Source organism: Pyrus communis, chromosome 1, assembly GCF_963583255.1.
Source record: "Pyrus communis chromosome 1, drPyrComm1.1, whole genome shotgun sequence".
Taxonomy (NCBI): Eukaryota; Viridiplantae; Streptophyta; class Magnoliopsida; order Rosales; family Rosaceae; genus Pyrus; species Pyrus communis.
The window spans coordinates 42,526,189-42,546,236 of record NC_084803.1 but is presented as its reverse complement, the minus strand read 5'-3'; the positions used below and the strand labels follow the sequence as shown (position 1 = coordinate 42,546,236).

The 20,048-nt window shown below is 36.3% G+C and overlaps 2 protein-coding genes and 1 long non-coding RNA gene across 4 annotated transcripts; 2 read left to right on the top strand and 1 right to left on the bottom strand.

Annotated features, from left to right (window-relative positions):
- The first annotated feature begins 776 nt into the window (after positions 1-776).
- Positions 777-5,427, top strand: LOC137710395 (uncharacterized). Its single transcript, XM_068449401.1, has 10 exons — positions 777-1,075; positions 1,478-1,534; positions 1,714-1,791; positions 2,123-2,176; positions 2,333-2,415; positions 2,793-2,892; positions 2,990-3,052; positions 3,914-4,156; positions 4,797-4,857; positions 4,963-5,427. The coding sequence occupies exons 1-10, from the start codon at positions 827-829 to the stop codon at positions 5,058-5,060; spliced, it is 1,086 nt and encodes a 361-aa protein (XP_068305502.1). The 5' UTR covers positions 777-826; the 3' UTR covers positions 5,061-5,427.
- Positions 5,428-6,153: 726 nt separating this feature from the next.
- Positions 6,154-13,861, bottom strand: LOC137712972 (uncharacterized). 2 transcript variants are annotated; one of them, XM_068452192.1, is made up of 8 exons: positions 13,773-13,861; positions 12,698-13,350; positions 12,487-12,564; positions 11,146-11,389; positions 10,465-10,561; positions 9,296-9,431; positions 7,460-7,843; positions 6,154-6,986 (listed from the first exon to the last, which is right to left on the bottom strand). In XM_068452192.1, exons 2-8 carry the CDS (start codon positions 13,313-13,315, stop codon positions 6,783-6,785), a joined length of 1,761 nt encoding a protein of 586 aa, XP_068308293.1. In that variant the 5' UTR covers positions 13,316-13,350; positions 13,773-13,861; the 3' UTR covers positions 6,154-6,782. The 2 variants fall into 2 exon arrangements, with proteins under 2 accessions (XP_068308293.1, XP_068308301.1); XM_068452200.1 differs by having other exon boundaries at positions 12,698-13,340; positions 13,773-13,838.
- A 4,761-nt stretch (positions 13,862-18,622) lies between these two features.
- On the top strand, positions 18,623-19,740 carry LOC137730195 (uncharacterized). The gene is made up of 2 exons (XR_011068099.1): positions 18,623-18,783; positions 19,178-19,740. It is a non-coding gene; the product is annotated as an uncharacterized lncRNA (long non-coding RNA).
- The last annotated feature ends 308 nt before the right edge of the window (positions 19,741-20,048 follow it).

Genomic DNA, 20,048 nt, shown 5'->3' with positions numbered 1-20,048 from the left:
CTAGAGTCGAACTTAATTAAAGTTAACTATAGTCAAATTGAGAATCATTTAGCTATTTGATCATTGACCTGATCATTTCGTTGTAGTCCGATGACACCGTTCTTGTCTTTGTTCTATGTCACAATTAGATAAAAGAACAAAAACATCTTTTCGATTTGAATGAATTTTGGTAAGGATAACTGTTAAAGAAGATTTATAAAGCAAACGGTTCAAATCATTAAAAAATATTTATCAGTCAAACTAAATGCATATTAAATCACTAATTGATTAGTGCTTAAGTGCATAGGTAAGACCTGTGCATGTAAGTCTGTCTTGATACTTTTTTACATTGTATTTGAATGAGGGAAATAAACTTGTAATTTACATAAAAATCAAAATTTGTAAATTGACATGAACCAACCCTTGTTTGGACTCATAAACATAGGAATTTAGAATTTTCGCGTGAAAAAAAACTTGGAATTTGGGACCTCCAATTCCCAAGTTTAAATTCCATGAAAATATGCGTCGTTTCCCAATTTCTATAATTGAGAGCTTAAAAATAACAAATTCCGTATTCAATTTCTCTGTTATTTTAGGTTAACCAAACAAGAAAATTCACAAATTCAAAAAAATAAAATCTTGTCAATTCAATTTCCGTCATTTTAAAATTTCTTAGTAATTTTAAATTTTTTCGTCCAAGCATATGGTTACATTGTATTTTTCTTTTACAGTATATGAAATGCGGGTCCGGTTTCGGGTACAACCCTGCATTCAAACAATAGCTAAAGCCCTTAAACCCTGATTTCCCAAGGTTCAAAACTTTGCACCACCAAAACTCTGGAGTCCAATGTCAGAAAATCTTAAGCACCCACTCGAACTAGATAGCATCAGCAACTCCCAATCTCCCCAAAGGCCTTCAAAGATTTCCAAAACCGCCGACGATCTCAGCGACGGCGATCACGAGTCACAGCAACCGCAATCGATGAGCCAACACCCTCGAATCCAGCGATATCTTCTGGCAATCGAGTACATTGGTACTCGCTTTTCGGGCTCGCAGCAGCAGTCCAATTGCCGCACAGTTGTTGGCGTTCTTGAGGTGATTTCTGTGGAATTTGAGATTGAATGATAAATGCTCAATCTTTTTTCGTTACCAATGAAAATTTCATTGCCCTTGAAGTTGTTTTGTCCTTTCATTTCCTCCGCTTCGGATCGTTGCAGTTTATGTATTATTCGTGTTGAGAATTAGTTCCATATTGATGAGAGAATGGACCTTGCATGGGCTAAGAGGTTAGGTTACTCCCCATATTGCCAATTGGTTTTATGGTTGAGAATTAGTCCCACATTGATGAGAGGAGGGACCTTGCATGGGCTTATAAGAGGTTGGGTTACTCCCCATATTGCCAATTGGTTTTATGGTGGAACCTCAATTTCTTCCATTCGAAATGCTAATTTTGCTGCAAATCAAGTGGTTGGTTAATTGATCTTTTGATTTTTGTAGGAGGCATTTCGTAAATTTATTGGGCAGCCGGTTTCGATATTCTGTTCAAGTCGAACGGTAAGTCTACTTGGGACTTTGTTGTCTTTGGAATTTACTATTGCTGGTTTTCTTCGACTTTTTATCTCATAAGAAGTATAAGATTAAGAGTATTAAGTTTCACTTTGTCGTCTTTATTTTCTAGCAAGCGTTATATTAACTGGGAGATGCGGTGGATGTATTCTCTTTTGCTGTTGTAGGATGCTGGAGTCCATGCCTTGTCGAATGTTTGTCATGTAGATGTTGAGCGTATTAGCAAAAGGAAGCCTGGCGAAGTGGTATTTCATTTGAAAATTAATATGTTAACTTATAATACAACTGCATATAATTGACGGGGCAAGTGGAGTGAAATGCTGTTAAATTTGATGTTTATCAATCCATTAAGAAACATCATATTCTGAAGCTAAAGACTAGGCCTTTGAGTCATAATTAAATTTCAAGGACTTTTAGTTAAAGAAGTGCGTCGGTGATAATTGTTGTCTTTTAATAGCCCTATTTTGGTATTCAGTGTAGGTAGAGGATCATGTTTTGCATGCATACACAGAGGCACCCTCATATTTGAACAGCTCTGGTTGATTTAAAAGTTACTTTTATTTTGTTGAAATGCAGTTAGAACCCCATGAACCTGCAGTGGTAAAAAAAGCAGTGAATCATTTCTTACAGGTGTGCTTTCCTTTGATTGTTCGAATCACAAAAATATCAGATGGAGACTTTGTTTGATTGTATATCTGGAATTGCGGATTTGAAACCATAGCCAATATATACTTTATAGTTTTATTTCAATGAGGAGATCCTGACACTTCGTTTTTGTTCCATCAGAAGAATGAAGGTGACGTGATGTTGATAGATGTCCGAAGTGTTCCAGCTGATTTTCATGCTCGATATAAAGCCCAAGAGCGCACGTAGGTACTCATGAATCTGAAATTACGTAAAACAACTGCAACCTTAAGTTATGTCTGGGGACTCATACATGTTCTTAATGGTACGTATACATATTTTTCCATGCTTACTTGACTTGTAGAATATTCAAGTTAGTCTGGCAAATGTAAACTAGATTGCAGCTATCTGCCATTTTACATGGTATGGTGGTATCCACCAGATAAACTTCTGTAGAATGGATCATAACCTTTCAATGGTTGAGTTACAGTAAGCTAATTTTGTTTAGAATATATAACATAGCAATATTGTTTTGGATTGTGTTTGAATAATGATGTAGTTAGGCCTGAGATTCAGGGGCCATACATAAATTTTTTTTTTGGCTTTGTTGAAATTTCCTCAGGTACTTCTACCGTTTTCTGTCCGGACCAGAGCCTTTGTCAACTTTTGAAAAAGACCGGGCATGGCATGTACCTGAGGAGCTGGATCTTTGCTCTATGCAGGTTCCTTTGCAGTTTTGGCAAATATTATGTTTGCTCTAAATATATCTGGTCATTAATTTTTCGTCTAATGCAATTTCCTTGATTCAAATTGATGCAGGAAGCATGCAAAGTTCTGGTTGGACATCATGATTTTAGTTCCTTTAGGGCAGCAGGTTGTCAGGTTGTTCCTTACCTCCTAATTAGTTAGGATTTAATGTACTTCCCCTTGTTTGCTTGCTGATATTATACTATGAGGTTTTTGTTTCTTTTCTACCCACAAAAAAAAAAAGTATATGATGAGATGTATCTTTATTGGTTGATAAAGCATCTGTGATATTCCCGTCTCTTTATGGTCTTTGGTATCCACTGTCTCTTGAGATAGTCCTTTTCTTAACCTTCATTCAGATTGAGGATGCATCTGTGAGTTAACGTTCACCAAAAGGTTGGCAAGAACTTATATGTGACATAGTTAGTAGATTCACATATAATACGCTTATTATACATGTAAGTACGTATTTTTCAAATTCACATATAATACGCTTATTATACATGTAAGTACGTATTTTTCAAAAATACTTCCATTTTCTGTACACGTTTTAATGATTCTTAAAATTCAACCTTTTTTATAACTCCAAAGTATTAGACACATACGTACATACGTTTTGTGTGTAATATATTATTGAAGTATTAAAAATAAATAAATAATTTTAATAAATAAAATATTAAAATTAAAAAAAATGGCCAAATTTTTCAAAGTATTTTTTTTAGTAAAGTTGCGGAATAATACATGTACTTAATTTTTTTATGTAGTATACCCTTTCCGTATTTTACGAAGTACTAGGAAGATATTTCAACAGGTAACTTACGTAATTAGGAAGATATTTCGAAGTGTTGAATGCTTTACTATTGACATTATACCGTAGCTTACTCATTCTAGCTTATCTTGTATATTCTTTCCTTTTATTTCCTGTATGTGTTGTATGTGTTTGATGTTCTCTAAATTAAGGAAAAGAATAATGTTTTTAACTTATGTTATTTATAGGCAAAGTCGCCAATCAGAACGTTGGATGAACTTAATGTTTCTGAGGTAGTGTCAAGTCCTTGTTTTCCATCAATAATGGAGAGGAAACAAAACAATTTAGTGGAGGAAGATCCTCATGCCCACGCTAACAAATCAGAGACTGATACACCCTCTAGTTTCAATGAAGGACAAGGATTTGGCGTGAGAAAAAAACACCGTTGCTTTGTGGTAACCGCACGAGCACGTTCTTTTCTATACCACCAGGTTGAGTTTCTTCTTCCTAAACATCTTGCTTATTATTTCTTGTATGTGTTGTATGCTTTCTTCTTGTTCCTAAACGTAATTTTTCTTGTTTTTTTTTATCTTTCATTCACGCCTGCTGTCTATGCTATCTTGACTCCTGTTCATAGGGAGAGGGTAACGTTTCTCGAGTTTGCACTGTTTTTGGTTACTTTTGGGTGTGTACTTTGCTAGCCTAAAAGTATTTGAGTGTTCCCGTCCCTAATGACAATACCACCATCCCCCGTAAAATAACTTAACAAATCTATCATTAGTGAATTTGGACATAATTAACAGGGATTTATTTGCATTATACGTATTACTTGAATTTTTTGTTCTCCTTTTTGAGTTTTCAAAATTTTATTTTGTATATCTCTCGTATAAATGCGTTGTGCCCTCTTTATTTAGCGCTGTGTCATGAGTTCTACAGAATCGTTTAATTTCTACCACACTTATATTTTGGGTAATTTATTAGTTTTTTTTTTCTTTTCAAATGAAGCCAACCGAAACTGAGAGTTATACCAAAAATTGATTGGAAATTCATCTTGGAGTCTAATTATAGTCTATGTACCTCCAGTTCAAGCAGTTTACAACCTATTTACTGAGGCTTTTGAGATTTATGCAGGTTAGACTGCTTGTTGGTGTACTCAAATGCATTGGCACCGGAGATTTAAAAGTACCTGATGGTGGGCAGCATCGATTCTTCCATGTTTTTTGTTGTTCGTAATTTGATCCTACTCTTGTAATGAACTAACCCTTATTTTCTTTCCTAAACAAAATGGAATTTACAGTCGAGAGGATCTTGAATGCAAAGACGGTGACTGCTGCTAGTCCCATGGCACCTGCCTGTGGTCTGTACCTTGGACAAGTGAAGTACGATTTGCCATGAGATGAACACGGCTACTCTGTCAGATGCTTGCGGCGGACTTCTGTGGAATCTTAGAGAAGACGTGTCTTCGGGGGTTGCATGGAGGGCAAACGTTCTATATTTGCACCAGTTCATCGGCCTAGTGCGTGAATGCACCAAAGCCTACAGTATCCTACAGTAGATATTGTTGATTCAAATTTCAGGGTTATACTTGTCGCCAATTTTTCAAGCCTACCGCGTAGACATTGTCGACCCAAATTTCTCAGAAAGTTCATAAACACAAGCATTTTTGAATTGTAGATGTCAAGTTGATGGTTAGAAATCGATAGCGGATTCCATGTACACTCTTTTATTTCAGTATTAAGGTTTGCCTCGTTGTCGATACTAATAGCTCCTTTTTACCGAGTACGGAACGTGGGATGTGATTAGGCTTGACCATTTATTCCACGACCTCTTTTTTAATTTTTTATTTTTTATTCAAACGATATTATCTACACTAAGGAGAGGAGATGAATTTAGCTTCATAATAGGCTAACAATAATGTGACTTAAATTCGCTTTTAACGAGAATCATATCTAAGATCTATCACTTACAAGTGAAGAGGAATATCACTAAAGTAGTACTATTGCACAACTTGTTAACCAAACAAGAAGCGGCACGAATAACAAGTTTCGGGTTAATTTGTTGATGTGTCGGATCATTATTGGATCATCGGTTTAAGAATCCGTTAACAAGTCGGATCATTATCAGGTCATCCGTAAAGATATCGTTTGCCAGATCAATAGGCATAACAATTTCTATGACACTAGCCGTTAACGCCGGGTCTTTGTCGGGTCATTTGTTAAGAGCTCCTTAAGATAACCGGCTTGACACGACATGATCTATTGAGATAATCAGTATAATCCAAAAATCATACAAACACAACCCGTTTTCCAAGCTTAGATGTGAGATGACACCAGTACATGTTGAAAACAGACTAAACCAAAAATCATCAGCCCAATCATTTTTACCTCCATGGATTCGGATATGACTGAACACCTAACTCTCCTAGTTTAAATTAGCTTGTATAAAAAACAAAATGACCTGGTAAAGTCATACACAACGATCCTCTTCGAGTCCTGACAACCAACTCCAAACATTCACATTACAAAAATACTTATTATGAAAACAGTACACAAATCATGCACAACATTAGTCATTGAAAGAGATCCGAAGTTTGAATCTCCTCTCCTCGGAAACACCAAAAAAAAAAAAAAAAAAAAAAACGAAAAAAAAAACCCAGTTCGAGTTTAATACTTTTCTAGCACCACTCGCCACAATTCCACAGGATTAAACAACCACAGGCACGAGTTTTGCCTCACATTGCTAGAGTGCCAAACGATGTCAGATAACTATATATACAATGGATATAAGATTTCCATATGCTCCTAAGAGAGCCAATTTAGAATCTCTTGCTGCTACATCATTTGTAAATAACGTATTAGGTCTCCAGCTTGTCCTTGGGTTCCGACCAAGACTGACCAGTATGCAATCGGAAAATCTCAAGCTATTACTTCCCAAACAAGTAGAAAGAAAGTAGAGAATGACAGGAACTGGAAGACTACCATCTAGAACATTTGTAGCCGAGTTTCCATCCTATTGCTCGATTTTCCATTACGCATCAGTAACAACTAAACACTGGTTTGCACAAGCATGCATGTACCGAGATATGTTCAGTTACCTCATATGCCCAAAAGATAGGACCTACTTCATGAGCATTTTAATAGCTGCGTGAATGGAACTGGTACGAGAACTGTGATGCTGAACCAGTGAATGGGGTCCACTCCAGATAGACTTACTATTGTCAGGGAAGAGAGTCCCACATAGGTCCAAAAGCATCGGATTCTCAAATTGCAGACTTTCATATGCTTTCACTTTCTTATGCCTCCTTTCTTGCGATTCCTGCGACTGAATTAGGCCATGAGTGAGTAATTTTCACATGCACCTTCAAAATTGAATAAAGTTTCAAATGCAAATTTCAAACCTCATAAAAATATAAAGATTAAAACGTGCTCCTTTTGCAGTGGCACGTTTTGTTAATCCTTTTGCAGTAGCACGTTTTGTTAAACTTCACAGTTTAGACTAAGACTGTTAAAACAAATACAGAAAAGAAAAAGATGTGTATCCATTGTGACCTCGAATCTGTTACTTGATAGAGAAATTCTTTTGCATTGTTGTTAAATATATGTTCAACCAGGACGCCAACCATTGTATCTCCTGCTATATCTGGTTGCCTACTTAAGTAAAAATATTTATAATAATTTGAAGTGTATCTACTTTCTATTGGTATGAAGAAAGGTGAAGGTTCTGTAATATCTGGATGTTATTTATGAAAAGATTTTTCAAACATGGGTGATGCCAAAGAAAGCAAAATATTATACCTTAGGTTGCTTATCTGCTACAAGTCCTTCCTCCTGCTGCATTGATGTATTATCTTTGTTTGTAGCAGTTTGGACTCCTGCGGAAACCTCTGCTGTTATCGGTTGTAATTGTTTATTAGGCTCTTCTCTTGATTTCTCAAACTGCTCTAGTGCTTCACCATTATCTTCATCTTTCATCTCTGTGTCACTATCTTCTTCCTCATTCCCCTCATCATCATCATCCTCCTCCTCGTGCTTCTCCCCTGAAGGACCATACTGCTGCTTGGATACCCCCATTTTCACATCCTCTCCTTTTTCTTCTACCTCCGCATCTGCATTGGGCTCCAATGATCCATCCATATCCGAAGATGAATTCCCACCTGGACTTTCCGCAAGTGAAGATTCCTAAAGAGAGATGATTCAAAAGTAATAAATTAATAATCATCTAACAATAATAGTAGGATTACCAGCAGTAGCAGTAGCAATAATGAAAATAAATACATCAATAATAGATAATAAGAACTTACATTAACCAAGTTTGCAATTTAACTATCGAATGTCTTTTTTCACAAGTAAAAGGCAACTGTCCAAGGCAGTCCCTTATAATGTAAAACCTCAAAGTATAATTATTGGTGATGGGAGATACATCTTAAGGGGTAATCACACAACACCCTGCTTTCAAAATAACATACACTACAACCCCAAGGCAATGGGAAAATTAAGAAAAATGGCGATCAACGCTTTCAGCTCTATTGAAATGCACCAAAAAGGTGATGAGCTAATATTAGGCCTCTTCTTTTCAATAGCTCACAGGTATCCACTCTCCCTTGAGCCATCCATGCTAAAACTTGCACATCACAGAGTACTTTAGCCTACTAAATCATCAAGGATGGACTCCAAGTAGGAAGAGGCAGGTTACCAATCAATTGACTAATGTAAGATTTATGCAAAAAGCTAACAAACTCAAATTTCCATACCCTGTCTAATCATTTTGGTCACGTGGCTGCGATGAGACGTTTTCAATAAAAGAGAGAACTAGAGAACTCAACAACTTCAAGGTTAGTTAAGTTTCTGAAACTGGGTCCAAACCAATGACAAAAGAAAGCAAAAAAAAACCCACAAACTAGCTATGGGCTCACCCCACACTTACAGTATGCAACAAGCCTTTAAAGGAAAGGCAAAAAGAAAATACCCAAATATCAATGCGCTTGTCCTCCTGGAAATACTCCCTAAGCATGAAAAAAAATTAGCCAATAGTTTCTTCTCTATCTCTTAATATTCATTTGTGTATGGCACAAGATGCTCCAATCAATATTAAATCAACTGGTTATACTACTATTCTCACGAAAAATTACAGTTCAGAAAAGTCCAATTTCGAATTCCTGTTACTCTTCCTAATTTCAATACTTGTACACAAATGAAAACACCCTCCAAAGAGCAGATCAGATCTGTAAAAATTAACACTGAATGAAAATTGCAATTTTAATTAGGGAGTTTTGACGACAAGCCCACGGTACTGTTCACTTTAATGAAAAACCACATTTTTACACTAAAAAATCAATCCTGGTACTATTCACTTTACCCTTTATTTTGTCCTTATCATTAAAACTCAAAGTTTTCAAGCCCTTTTCATTAGTTTTCCAAAAATTTTAAATGTGAAATAAAGAGCTAATGGTGAATTAACAAAGATTTTACTAGTTCATGACATCTCTTAAAATTCCTCATATAGTTTTTATGTATTTACTAATTTACTTAATTACATACTTAGCAATGCATCTGATTGCAGGAATTCAAAGGGAAAACCCACTTTAATAATCATTTTCTGAATGGATCCATTGGCTAAAACTTCCAACTTACCTCTTGCTTGAGTTCTTGAGCAAGACTATTATCACTAGCTCCATGGCCCTTTGCAATTTGATCATTCTCCTCACGCTCCCTTCTACGGCGCTTTAGAACACAGATAGCACATAAGCAATCCGCTTTATGATGCCTTCTGAAAATGGAAGAAATCTCGAAACATAAGAAAACCTTTTTCTAGTATCGCGCTATAAAAGTTAAGAGATCAAATTGAATATCATTTTGAAGTTACAACACTGCATGCAATTTATCTGTGTTTGTGTTCATTGCATGGGGAGAACTGTGGGATGTGATGTTCACTTCTAAATGTTAACATTACAAAAAATTAAGGGAATAAAAATTACTATGCTACAACAATCTTGAGTACAGTACCTGCATACACAATTTATAAGAAAAAGCAACTACAACAGTTTTGGTTGACTTTGACTCGCATGTATCATATGAAACATGCCTCTACCCAGGCATACGCTATAACAATCTCCCAGAACCCAAAAATTCCCTCCACCTCAAGAAACAGGTCAAATGGATTAAAACATCATTGTTTTGAGAATGCAATAAATGAAAGGAATTACATGGAACCAGAAAATTATACAAGGCATACCTAAGCTCCTCAGCACAGAAAAAAAAAAAAAAAAAAAACACATTGTTTATCGACTATAAGAAAATGAAACACAGAAATAAATACAATGAATGAGAAAGCAGATGTTGTTAGCATCAGGAAATAAAACATCCCTTTGCATAATAATAGTGTGACACTGTAATCAAGCGTAGCAAGGGAAAAGCCTTTTACCACGGCTTTACAGCCTTGCCCAATTATCTGCTAAGAAGGCACTCATAGTTAGTTATACTACAACATAAATATGCTGGTATGAGCTTTGGAACCTACTGCCCAACAACTGTAATGGCTATTGCTTGCTGGTATAAAAGCCATTAATAAATCCTCTTGTAATTTTTGGTTCCTATTAATAAATCGCTGTATCGTTGCTTGTCAAAAAAAAAAAAAAAAAAGGCATTTACCGGTAATTACATATATTGGTAAGGAAGGTGCAAAAACCCTAAACCATAAAAGGAAGTTTCTCGAAATTACTACACTCAGAAACAATCTGCATATCATATTGATTGATAGTTTCAAGGAACAAATCAACACAGATTAAGATGTAAAAACATACCCATGACCTTTTCGTGTTTTCTGCTTTGATTGGCCACCTTTAACATGTACTTTTCCCTGATCAGATGAAGCCATTATCTCTTGAGGGCTTTCAACACCTAGCATGAAGATAATTAACAATGCTCAGGTAGCTGTCATAAACATGGACACTAGGGACTCCAAAAATCTAAACCAACCAGAGAAGCCACCTGAAGCAAAGTCAATAGCTGAGCATAGCTTTGCATATTACAAGCAGAGAAACCCATCAACTACATATAAACTTTCAGAGCAAACTATTCGCTTAATTTTTAATAAATTCTCGGATCTAGCATAGAATACTTTGGCATTTTAGCAGACATTACGTTCAATTCTTACATTATTCTTTTCAACAACTACAGTTCGAAACATGAACCTACAATTAGTCATATCACATATATCCAATCAAGGAGCGGTCATTATTTACATCCTCTTCTTTCAATAAGGTTTCACAACCATTGCCTTTAAGTGCATCTTGTAGTTCTTTATTACTTCCGGGGTCAATGACTCTGGTAATCTTGCAATAATATATGGGTAGGTAATAGGTAAATTCCCAGAGAAGGCTACGGTATTAGCATCCAAAAGGAGGTTGGTTGTCAAATTCAGGACAGAAAAAGAAGATTAAAAAGTATCAACAAGGGAAAAGGCAAAACTGTAAAACCCTCACCATTAGTTCCTCTTGGTTGTCCATTATACAACCCGGCTGTAGTCCAATACTTAGTGAAATTCTTTTTCACCCGCCTCATAAGATCCAAAATGTAGTCACCTTTACTGTTATACTTATAACAATTGTTCCAAATGTATTCAACATCTCTGAAAACATCCTCGGAATTATTATACTTGCCACCCTGTTCAAGATTGTTGCATATGGTTCCAAAATCCATTGGTGTATCTATCACATCAAAATAATCCTGATTCCAGACAAACCCCATGCCCACAAAACAAAACACAATGCCATTAATAAAAGCATGAAGAAAAGAAAATAGGTATGATACAGCATTCATAGCATAACATTCAGAAACCAAACCTCAAAGAGATGAAATGGAGCATACAAAAAAAACCTACCAAGGAAAAAGAAAAGGTTCAAGCTCAAATCTGTGTGCAATGTGTATCTGACAAGAGTCGCATGCAATAAACATAAATAAACTATTCAATAATCTTATCAATATAGTTCCTCGAAACTAAGCACTTTTGATGGACTTGAATCACAACGGGAACTTGTAGGAGTCTTGTGATCATCCAATTGAGGCACACAGAAGTCTAGCAAATAATCGGTATGCATATGCTTTGCACATTAGGGAGCATGGTTACACTTTGAAAACATCCATATAAAATCATTTCGTGATTCTAGCTCTGAAGACCAACCCATCAGGCCCACTTGTATCACATCCCATTAAAAAGCATATACGTAAAACAATGGGCTATACAAATGAATCAAGCCTCAGGCATAACAAATATAAGGTAGTATCAGCCAAGGAAACAGAATCTGGTGCCACAACCCTCTGAGAAGCCCTCAATATCCCAAAAATTAAAAGGAGTAAAAAATCAGAACAAGCTTACAATGCCTACTTCATGGAAAAGGAACATGCCTGATAGAAGAGAAGAGATTGAAAAGCATTTACAGTTCCTAAAAATTAACAACTTAACATAAGATTTGTTGAAAGCAACCAAAATTTTTTCTCTTCTCATTAGTGCATACTTTGTGAAAAACATGGGTATTCAACGCACCATGAGCAGCTGTTTCCTTTGTTTCTGTAAACATGGGTGACCAACGTATCCGTGCTTCATAGGATTTAGTAATTTAAGGAGAATAATGTATTTTGCAACAATGTGAGCTGCAGTTTAAACTGCCTATCAAGGAATTTTCAGAAGTTCTCTCTTTTAGGGACTGTAGGAGTGTTATTGAGGATTTTTCACCTTTTTCCCTTACTGCTTTGCATTTTTCACCTTCTAGCTCTGAAGACCAAAACATGCATGTACATTGAGTACAAACGAAAATCAAACTTACAGGTATTCCCAAAGCTTCAGGATTCACAGGGACATTAAAGGGTTCAGAAGCATCCATTTTCATCACCTTCCTTATTATCTGTGTACGTGATAAGTGAAGACAAATATAAGTACGTACACAAAAGCGCACTTGAAACAGAAACCGGTGACACTAAATTAAAGGTTTACATGACCCAAAAGAAATACGATCTATTTCAAAATTCTCAACATACCGTCAGTGCAGTATCTAATTCTTGCTTATTATATCGAGAACTTTGATCAGCCATCTTTGATTCTCTTTTATGTGGACTCTCAGTCCGTGCAGGAACAGGATCAGTACTGTGGTTGACACTAGAACCCAACACCTTTGATGACTTAATCTTTATACCCCCAGTTTTCTTCGACGTGTTCACAGAAGCACCAACGTTTACTTCATGCAATGAATTGGCACTATCCTCCATTTTCTCAGAAACCAGACCTTGTCTTTCCAAACCAACTTGTTGGCCACTTCTATCTGTATCGCTTTGAGTGTATGCATCTGATGAAGTAGGCTGAGAATCCATTGTTCTCGAAGTCTTAAGCTTCACTTTAACTCTTCCCACTGATTTCCCAACACCCCTATCAATTGAACCGTCAGGATTAATATTGGCAAGATTGATATGCTGATCAGTCCCAGTCGACGAAGGGGTATCAACTTCCATTCCAGACTCATACTTATTATCGTAATTACCGTCTTCATCCATATTTGTACCATCCTCCAAATCTACGATAGCCCCACTTGAAACCGCCTCATTTCCTCCCCCCACAGACCCTTTGGGCTTTCCTTTCTTGTTCTTTCGCTTCCGCTTCATTTTCTAACCAAAAAGTAAACTATCCCTGCTCCGCACTGCACATACCACAGAATTTCCAATTCATTCCACAAAAGCTATAACGATTAAGTCATAATTTCATACAAGTTCACCTCTTTAAGCAAAAATTAATAATAATAAAAAAAAAACCCAAGAAATTAAGTTGCAATTGGGGAAACCAAAATATAAAAACTTTCAACCATTCGGTCAATTAGAAACTTCATTGTTAATGTTAAACGTCTCGAATTTAAACAGATCTAAAGCATTACTAAACAACCCAAACAAATAATTATTCTTTTTTTTTTTCCAGCAACTCTCTAACCCCAAATTCGATCAAAGCAACACAAAACCCTAAAAACAAGAAAACCAAACAACTGCAGAAAACCCTAGATTCCTCAACACCCAAGAAACTAATAAAAATTCAAACTTTATTCTAACGAGGGAGAGAAAGATACTGTACCAGTGCAGGCAGCTGATTATTTGAAGAAGAGAACGTTTCACTGTGGTTTTTTTCTACGAGAAGGGGGAAGGGGAGAGAGTTGTTGCGAGTTTAGAGAGCGAGAATGTATAGATACTATTGGGCCATCTAATTGGGCTAAAATGAGCCCATTTGAGGGTATTCAAATTCAACAGGCTGGGGAGAGTTAGGTGTTTTGGGCTAAAATTCATATTTTCTCCTTTTATCTTCCAATTCAAAATTCAATTAATTCAACTCCAACTAATATTCCCTCAAGTCACCAACTTAAAGCCTTTGATTTTGGACATATTTTTGCTCACGACACTAAAGTGACGGTGATACTCAATACATTATTGATTATTGTTTGATGATTTTAATTTAATCTATTTGTCTCACTAATCTCAAAATTTAAACTAATTTGACGATAACTAATCAAAATCATGATGTTTTAGGATTCATATAGGACCCCACTTAGTGAAATAAGACTTTGTTGTTATTTAGTGTAACGGTATGCATGCATATGAGTTTAGATTAGGGGTGGGCATGGATTGGTTTGGGTCGGGTTTTGGGCCAAAACCAAAACCAAACATACCTAGTCGGTTGGGCAAAATTGCATACTGAAACCGACCAAGTTGGGTCTAAAACTGATAAGGTCGGTTAACCAACAGTGGTGAGTTGATTTGGATTGGGTTTTGGTTTGTGTGAAGATGATAGTACAAAACAAATTCTTTTTCCAAAAGCAACATAACGTATCACCAATATGATTGATTCCTCGAGGGAAAACACAAATAATTCAGCCAAGGAGAGCACCAAAGAGCATTTGCTACCTTCGCCAAATGGTGGCCTTGTTTTCCTTTCATAATTTCATTGCTCTCTGCATTTTAGGCACAAAAAGGTTGCATTTTCTTTTTGCTATTTGCTTTTTGAATGAAAGGAAAAGGGATTTTGAAACGAATCGAGTTTTATTTACATATGGTGAATACACAATAACTCGTAAATAATTAATTATTTATATTACTACACGTATTAATTATGATTAAAAAAATAAACCAAACCAATCCGTCGGTGCGGTTCGAATGGTTCAGTCGGTTCTTTTTCTAAAATGCCCAGCCCTAGTTTGGATACTACAATAGTTTTAGGTTTCGATTACTACTACATAGTATTATTAAGGAAAAATTACACCTAAGGTGTACTTTTAAACTTTAATCTTGAACTGAGACAATGGTTTTTAATTATTTTAAGAAGAGACAAATTTTAATGCACTTGTGTTAAGTGACCAAATTGCCCCTCTTCTGTTTGAAAGCTACTAATGGCAGGAAGTTGATCTTTCATTCCAATTTGTTCTGTTTCAATTTCATTCCGATTTCTTTTCTTTTTGTTTTTTAATTTGATTCAACAATTTGGGTTCATATTTTTTATTTCGCTCCGTCTCCGGTTCTCACCAATTCCACAGATCCTAAAAATTCGAAGCCCAAATCTCCAAAACCTTCAGCCCCCGAAGCCGAGGATTGCTGAGACCGTGCTGTTTGCAGTTCCGAAATTGGGCAGACGCAAGGCTGACGATGCAGGCTGCGCGCGAGAAGAACAGTGTGGCGGCGAGCTTGAGGCGCGGTGCATAGGACCTTGGATTGTTAAAGTTGCAGTGGACTGGAGCTTGGTCCTTCGCGAGTTGCAGAGGGAGTACAGGTTCTGGGTTTTTGCAAGATACTATTTGAGTTTTATTGGTGAAGGGATGGGTAATGCTGCCAAGGTTCTCAAACCCATGGGCATTAATCTTAAAGATAAACGAATTGTAGTGAATTTGTTGCTGTTCAAATTCAATTCATTCCTCGTGTAAAACGAGTTTTGGAGCTGTAATTGCAACACAACCTCTATTTCCGTGCAGCACTTCTTTTCTAATTTTAGTCATATAACGAAGTCTACAAAGATGTGATTTAAATCTTTACTAGTTATTATGTGGTTGATTTTCATTTAATAGTTATTAATTTTTATTTCAAGTTGAATTTTAGAGGTATTTATCAATTTACACCCTGAACTTGTGAGGATTAGCCAAGTTCCAGCTTAACTTTAATTTTGACCAATTTTCCTCTTCAAGTCTCATAAATAGTCAATTTCTCCTTGTTAAATTTTCTGAATTTTCCATCCATTCTTCTATTCACTATGTCATGTGTTATCCATGTGACCACCTTAAAGGACAAAAACGTCATTTTATCCAAACCTTCTATCTTCTTCTTTTTTCTCCAAACTTTCTATTTTCTTCCTTTTCTCCGAGCCGAGCCCGTTTTGGTCCACTAGTACTCCACTGGCGCGATTTCTTCGTCCACCTTCATCATCTTCTTCCTCTTCAAAAGCCTCACATCTATCATCTCATCTGCTTCCCCTTCAAAACCCTCCCATCAATCATCTCATCTGCTTCCCCTTCCGTTGCTTAACCTTCATTCACGTTCCCCTTTCCCCCCATCGATTTTTGCCATTTTCTACGTTTTTGACCTTCCACCTCTCCCAGCTCCCTTCTCCTTCTCACTTTCCCTCTTCTCCTTGCCCACCCTCATTGCCCGGCCTCTCTTATCCAGCTCGTTCACTTCCTTTTCGTCCCAGGAGGCTCTGATTCAACAAACGGCAATTCCTTTGCCTGAGCTAAGCTTTGTGTGGGTTTCCTGATGTTTTTTGGGCGCGGCAGTACTGTCGGCGTTTGTTGTAGTGGCGTCGATGTGTGGGGGGTTTGGGGTTGGGTTTCTGCGATTATGGAGAGTGAGATTTAGGGGTTTATTGATGGGTTTGCTTTATGGGTTGTATATAATTGCAGGTGCGTTTTGGAGGTTCATTATTCAAGTCAATTTTTTTGCTACTTTTATACAAAATTGAAATGGAAGGGTTTCATGGGAGGGTTAGTAGGCATCGTCACCGGTTGGCTATGATTTGAAATGTTTCATGGGAGGGCTTAGTGGTGCCAAGGAGTTGTGGATTGTAAGCGGTGTCGAAAGTCATTGCCACGCTAAAGAACTAGGGTGCTTCTCTCTTTTTTGGTCAATTTCTTTTTTGGTGAAAAGGGGCTCACGTGGATAACACGCGACATACTTAATGAAATGATAAAGGGAAAATTCAGAAAAATTAACAACAATGGGGAAATTAACTAATTATGAGAGTTGAGGGGGAAAATTGGCCAAAATTAAAGTTGAAGGGGGGGTGGTGGTGGGGGAATTGGCTAATCCTTACAAGTTTAGGGGGTAGATCAACGAATACCTCTGAATTTTAATATGGTGATCATTAATTTCTTTTTCAATTGGGTTGTATTGATGACATAATGTATTTAGTTTGTAAATGATTTGAAACCGAACAGCAACCAAATGGTTTGGTTCCATATCCTTTCAAGCTTCAAAACCGCATCAAACCAAATCGTAAAAAAATTCGGCTTCGGTTTCAGTTTCATCCTAAATACATCGAACCAAACCATGCCCACCCCTATACTCGAAGATAGGTTGAACTGATTCTGCTAAAATGGTCAAGGACAGGTGGAATTGATTCTGCAAAAATGGTCGAAGACAGGTTGAAATGATTATGCTAAAATGGTCAAGGACTAAATGAACTAATTTTGTAAAAATGGTCAAGCACAGATTGAATTGATTCTGCAAAAATGGTCGAAGACGGATTGAAATGATTCTGCTAAAATGGTCAAGGACTAAATGAACTGATTTTGTAAAAATGATCGAGGACAGATTGAACTGATTCTGCAAAAATGGTCGAAGGCGGGTTGAACTGATTATGCAAAAATGGTCGAGGACGGGTTGAATTGATTCTGCAAAAATGGTCGATGACTAATTGAGCTGATTCTGCAAAAGTTGTCGAAAACGGGTTGAACTGATTCTGCAAAAATTGTCGAAGGCAGGTTGAACTGATTCTGCAAAAATGATCAAGGACTGATTGAACTGATTCTGCAAAAGTGGGTAATGATTGATTGAACTGATTATGCAAAAATGGTTGAGGACAAGTTGAACTGATTATAGTAATAATGGATACAAATTGATTGAAAACTGATGCTGCATAAATAGTTGAGCTTATGACACATATTAAATTTGTTGGAGTTGTAAGGGTTAGGTTCTATTAGTTGCCCTAAAGCCTTAGGGGTATGGCTAGTATTTTAAAACATTGTTTCCATGTTTTTGGGTTGGGCTTTAGTTGTTTTTATGTTTTTGTCTCTACTTGACAAGTTTAAAAGCTAGTGGAATTCCTTGAAATATAGTTAACATTTTTGTCTCTATATATAAAGCTCCCTATTATTAATATTTCATGCACTCCTGTAAAAATTCCTAATTACTAATTATTCTTATTGGAGATGTTATTTTTACCCTCACCATTCATCTCTTTTTATTTAATTAAAATTTTTATTTTAACCTGCACTTTCGTTTCGGTGATTTTTACCTACTTTGGGTCTAGATAATGGTAAGTAGTCTCAAACGAGTCCTAAATATTTAAGGATAATGTGTTAAATGTAGATTACCTCGATTATCATCCCCCACCACCCCCCCCCCCCCACTTTTTCTTATTTTCTGCTTAATTATTTAATTTTTTAATAGATAACGCGCCGGGCAATCCTTAATATTGTGAAGATTCTCTTGTGGGTTGAGTTATTAATATGAAGATAAGGATGAAGGATGAACTGATGATATAGTAAACGTCCAAATGGCTTACTTTCCAAATTGGTCTGAACGATTTAAAACCATATTAGACCTGTCAAAACTTGATGCGGCACACATGTTTGTGCTCACTGTATTTGTAAAACCATCGTCTAGACCCTTAATTTTTGTTAATAAAAGGAACCGAGATTTCTCAAGCCTTTGCACAATTACGAAAAAGATACATCTTGATCTAAATTTCTTTAGGTTAATGTTTCATAGAGCAAATGATGCGAAATATTGACGCATCTGAACACCAAGACGAATCAGTAGATGACTCAATCTCTAAAGGGTTTGACGTGTGCCTGATTCTCGAACATCGTATCCATGATTTACCAGAGGTACATATCCGCATCAATAACATGACTCTTTCTAATAACTTGCATTATCATGACTTCAAATCTCACGTATGAGTCCCTAGAGAGTTATATCATATCTTATTGGCTTCACCTTATTTATTTAGAATCTATGCATTGTTGTTCATAAAAGAGTGACATAATTTGGCATAGTTGTTAATATACAAGTATAAGAAGAACTAGACAATAATCTCGTAATGTAACTCTGAGGGTAAATTATATTTTACCCCTTCAGCTTTGGATGCAATTGCAACTTCATACAACATTTTTATAACATTTCAATTTCAAACATTTACATAATATTTCATTGCAATTTCATACATCTATTAAAAATTCTGTCAAGTCGACCGTTAACTGATGTCCATTTATTATAATCCAGATTCACATATATGAACGGAATTGTGTATTGGATCACAAAGGAGCCTTCTCAACATTGCACTTGCATCCTTGCTTTTGATCTCGGCATTCTAGTGTTTGAGAATTCACTCTCCTTGTTCCATTTGAGATCAGACACACTTGGTTTGTACCGTGACATATGCTTGATCCACACGGTTCTTTTTCCATACTCTAAACTAGCATGGCCATTAGGGATGAGAGCAAATGACAGACTTCATTCGGTTCTGCGAGGCGTCCAAATGTTATTTTATTTGATCCCGAGTCAATCTCAATTACGGTTACCGGAATCAGATTGAATTGTAACTACTTATCTTATGTTGATGTTTATACTGAGAGTCTAATTTTACTCAATTCAAGTCCAAGTTTTGAGTTACATTTTGGGTTTTTATGCCCGCGTTTAGTAGATTATCTTGAACGCTTCTTTAGCAAAATTTGTGTTTGGTTTAGTGTTATGTAATCATGAGTAGACGTTTGAATTTCTTGTAAGTGAGAGGTTTTAGGTTCGATACTCGCGAATGGCGAGTTCAAAACCAATTTATTCATCTACCCCTTTGTGTAAATATATAGTTACACCAAAAGATTTAGTATTGTGAAGTTTCCTCTGTGGGTTGAGTAATTAATATAAAGATAAGGATGAACGAATAATATAGTTAACGTCAAGATGACTCACTTTCCAAATTGGTTGAACAAATTAAAACGTATAAGACCTATCAAAACTTGATTATGCACACAGATTTATGCCAACTGTGTTTTTTTTTTTTTTTTTTTGTCAAACGATAGATTTTGTTAGATTAGATGTTAGGTTAGTCACTGACAGGAACCGCCTTTCTAGTCCTTTACTTGCTATCAATATA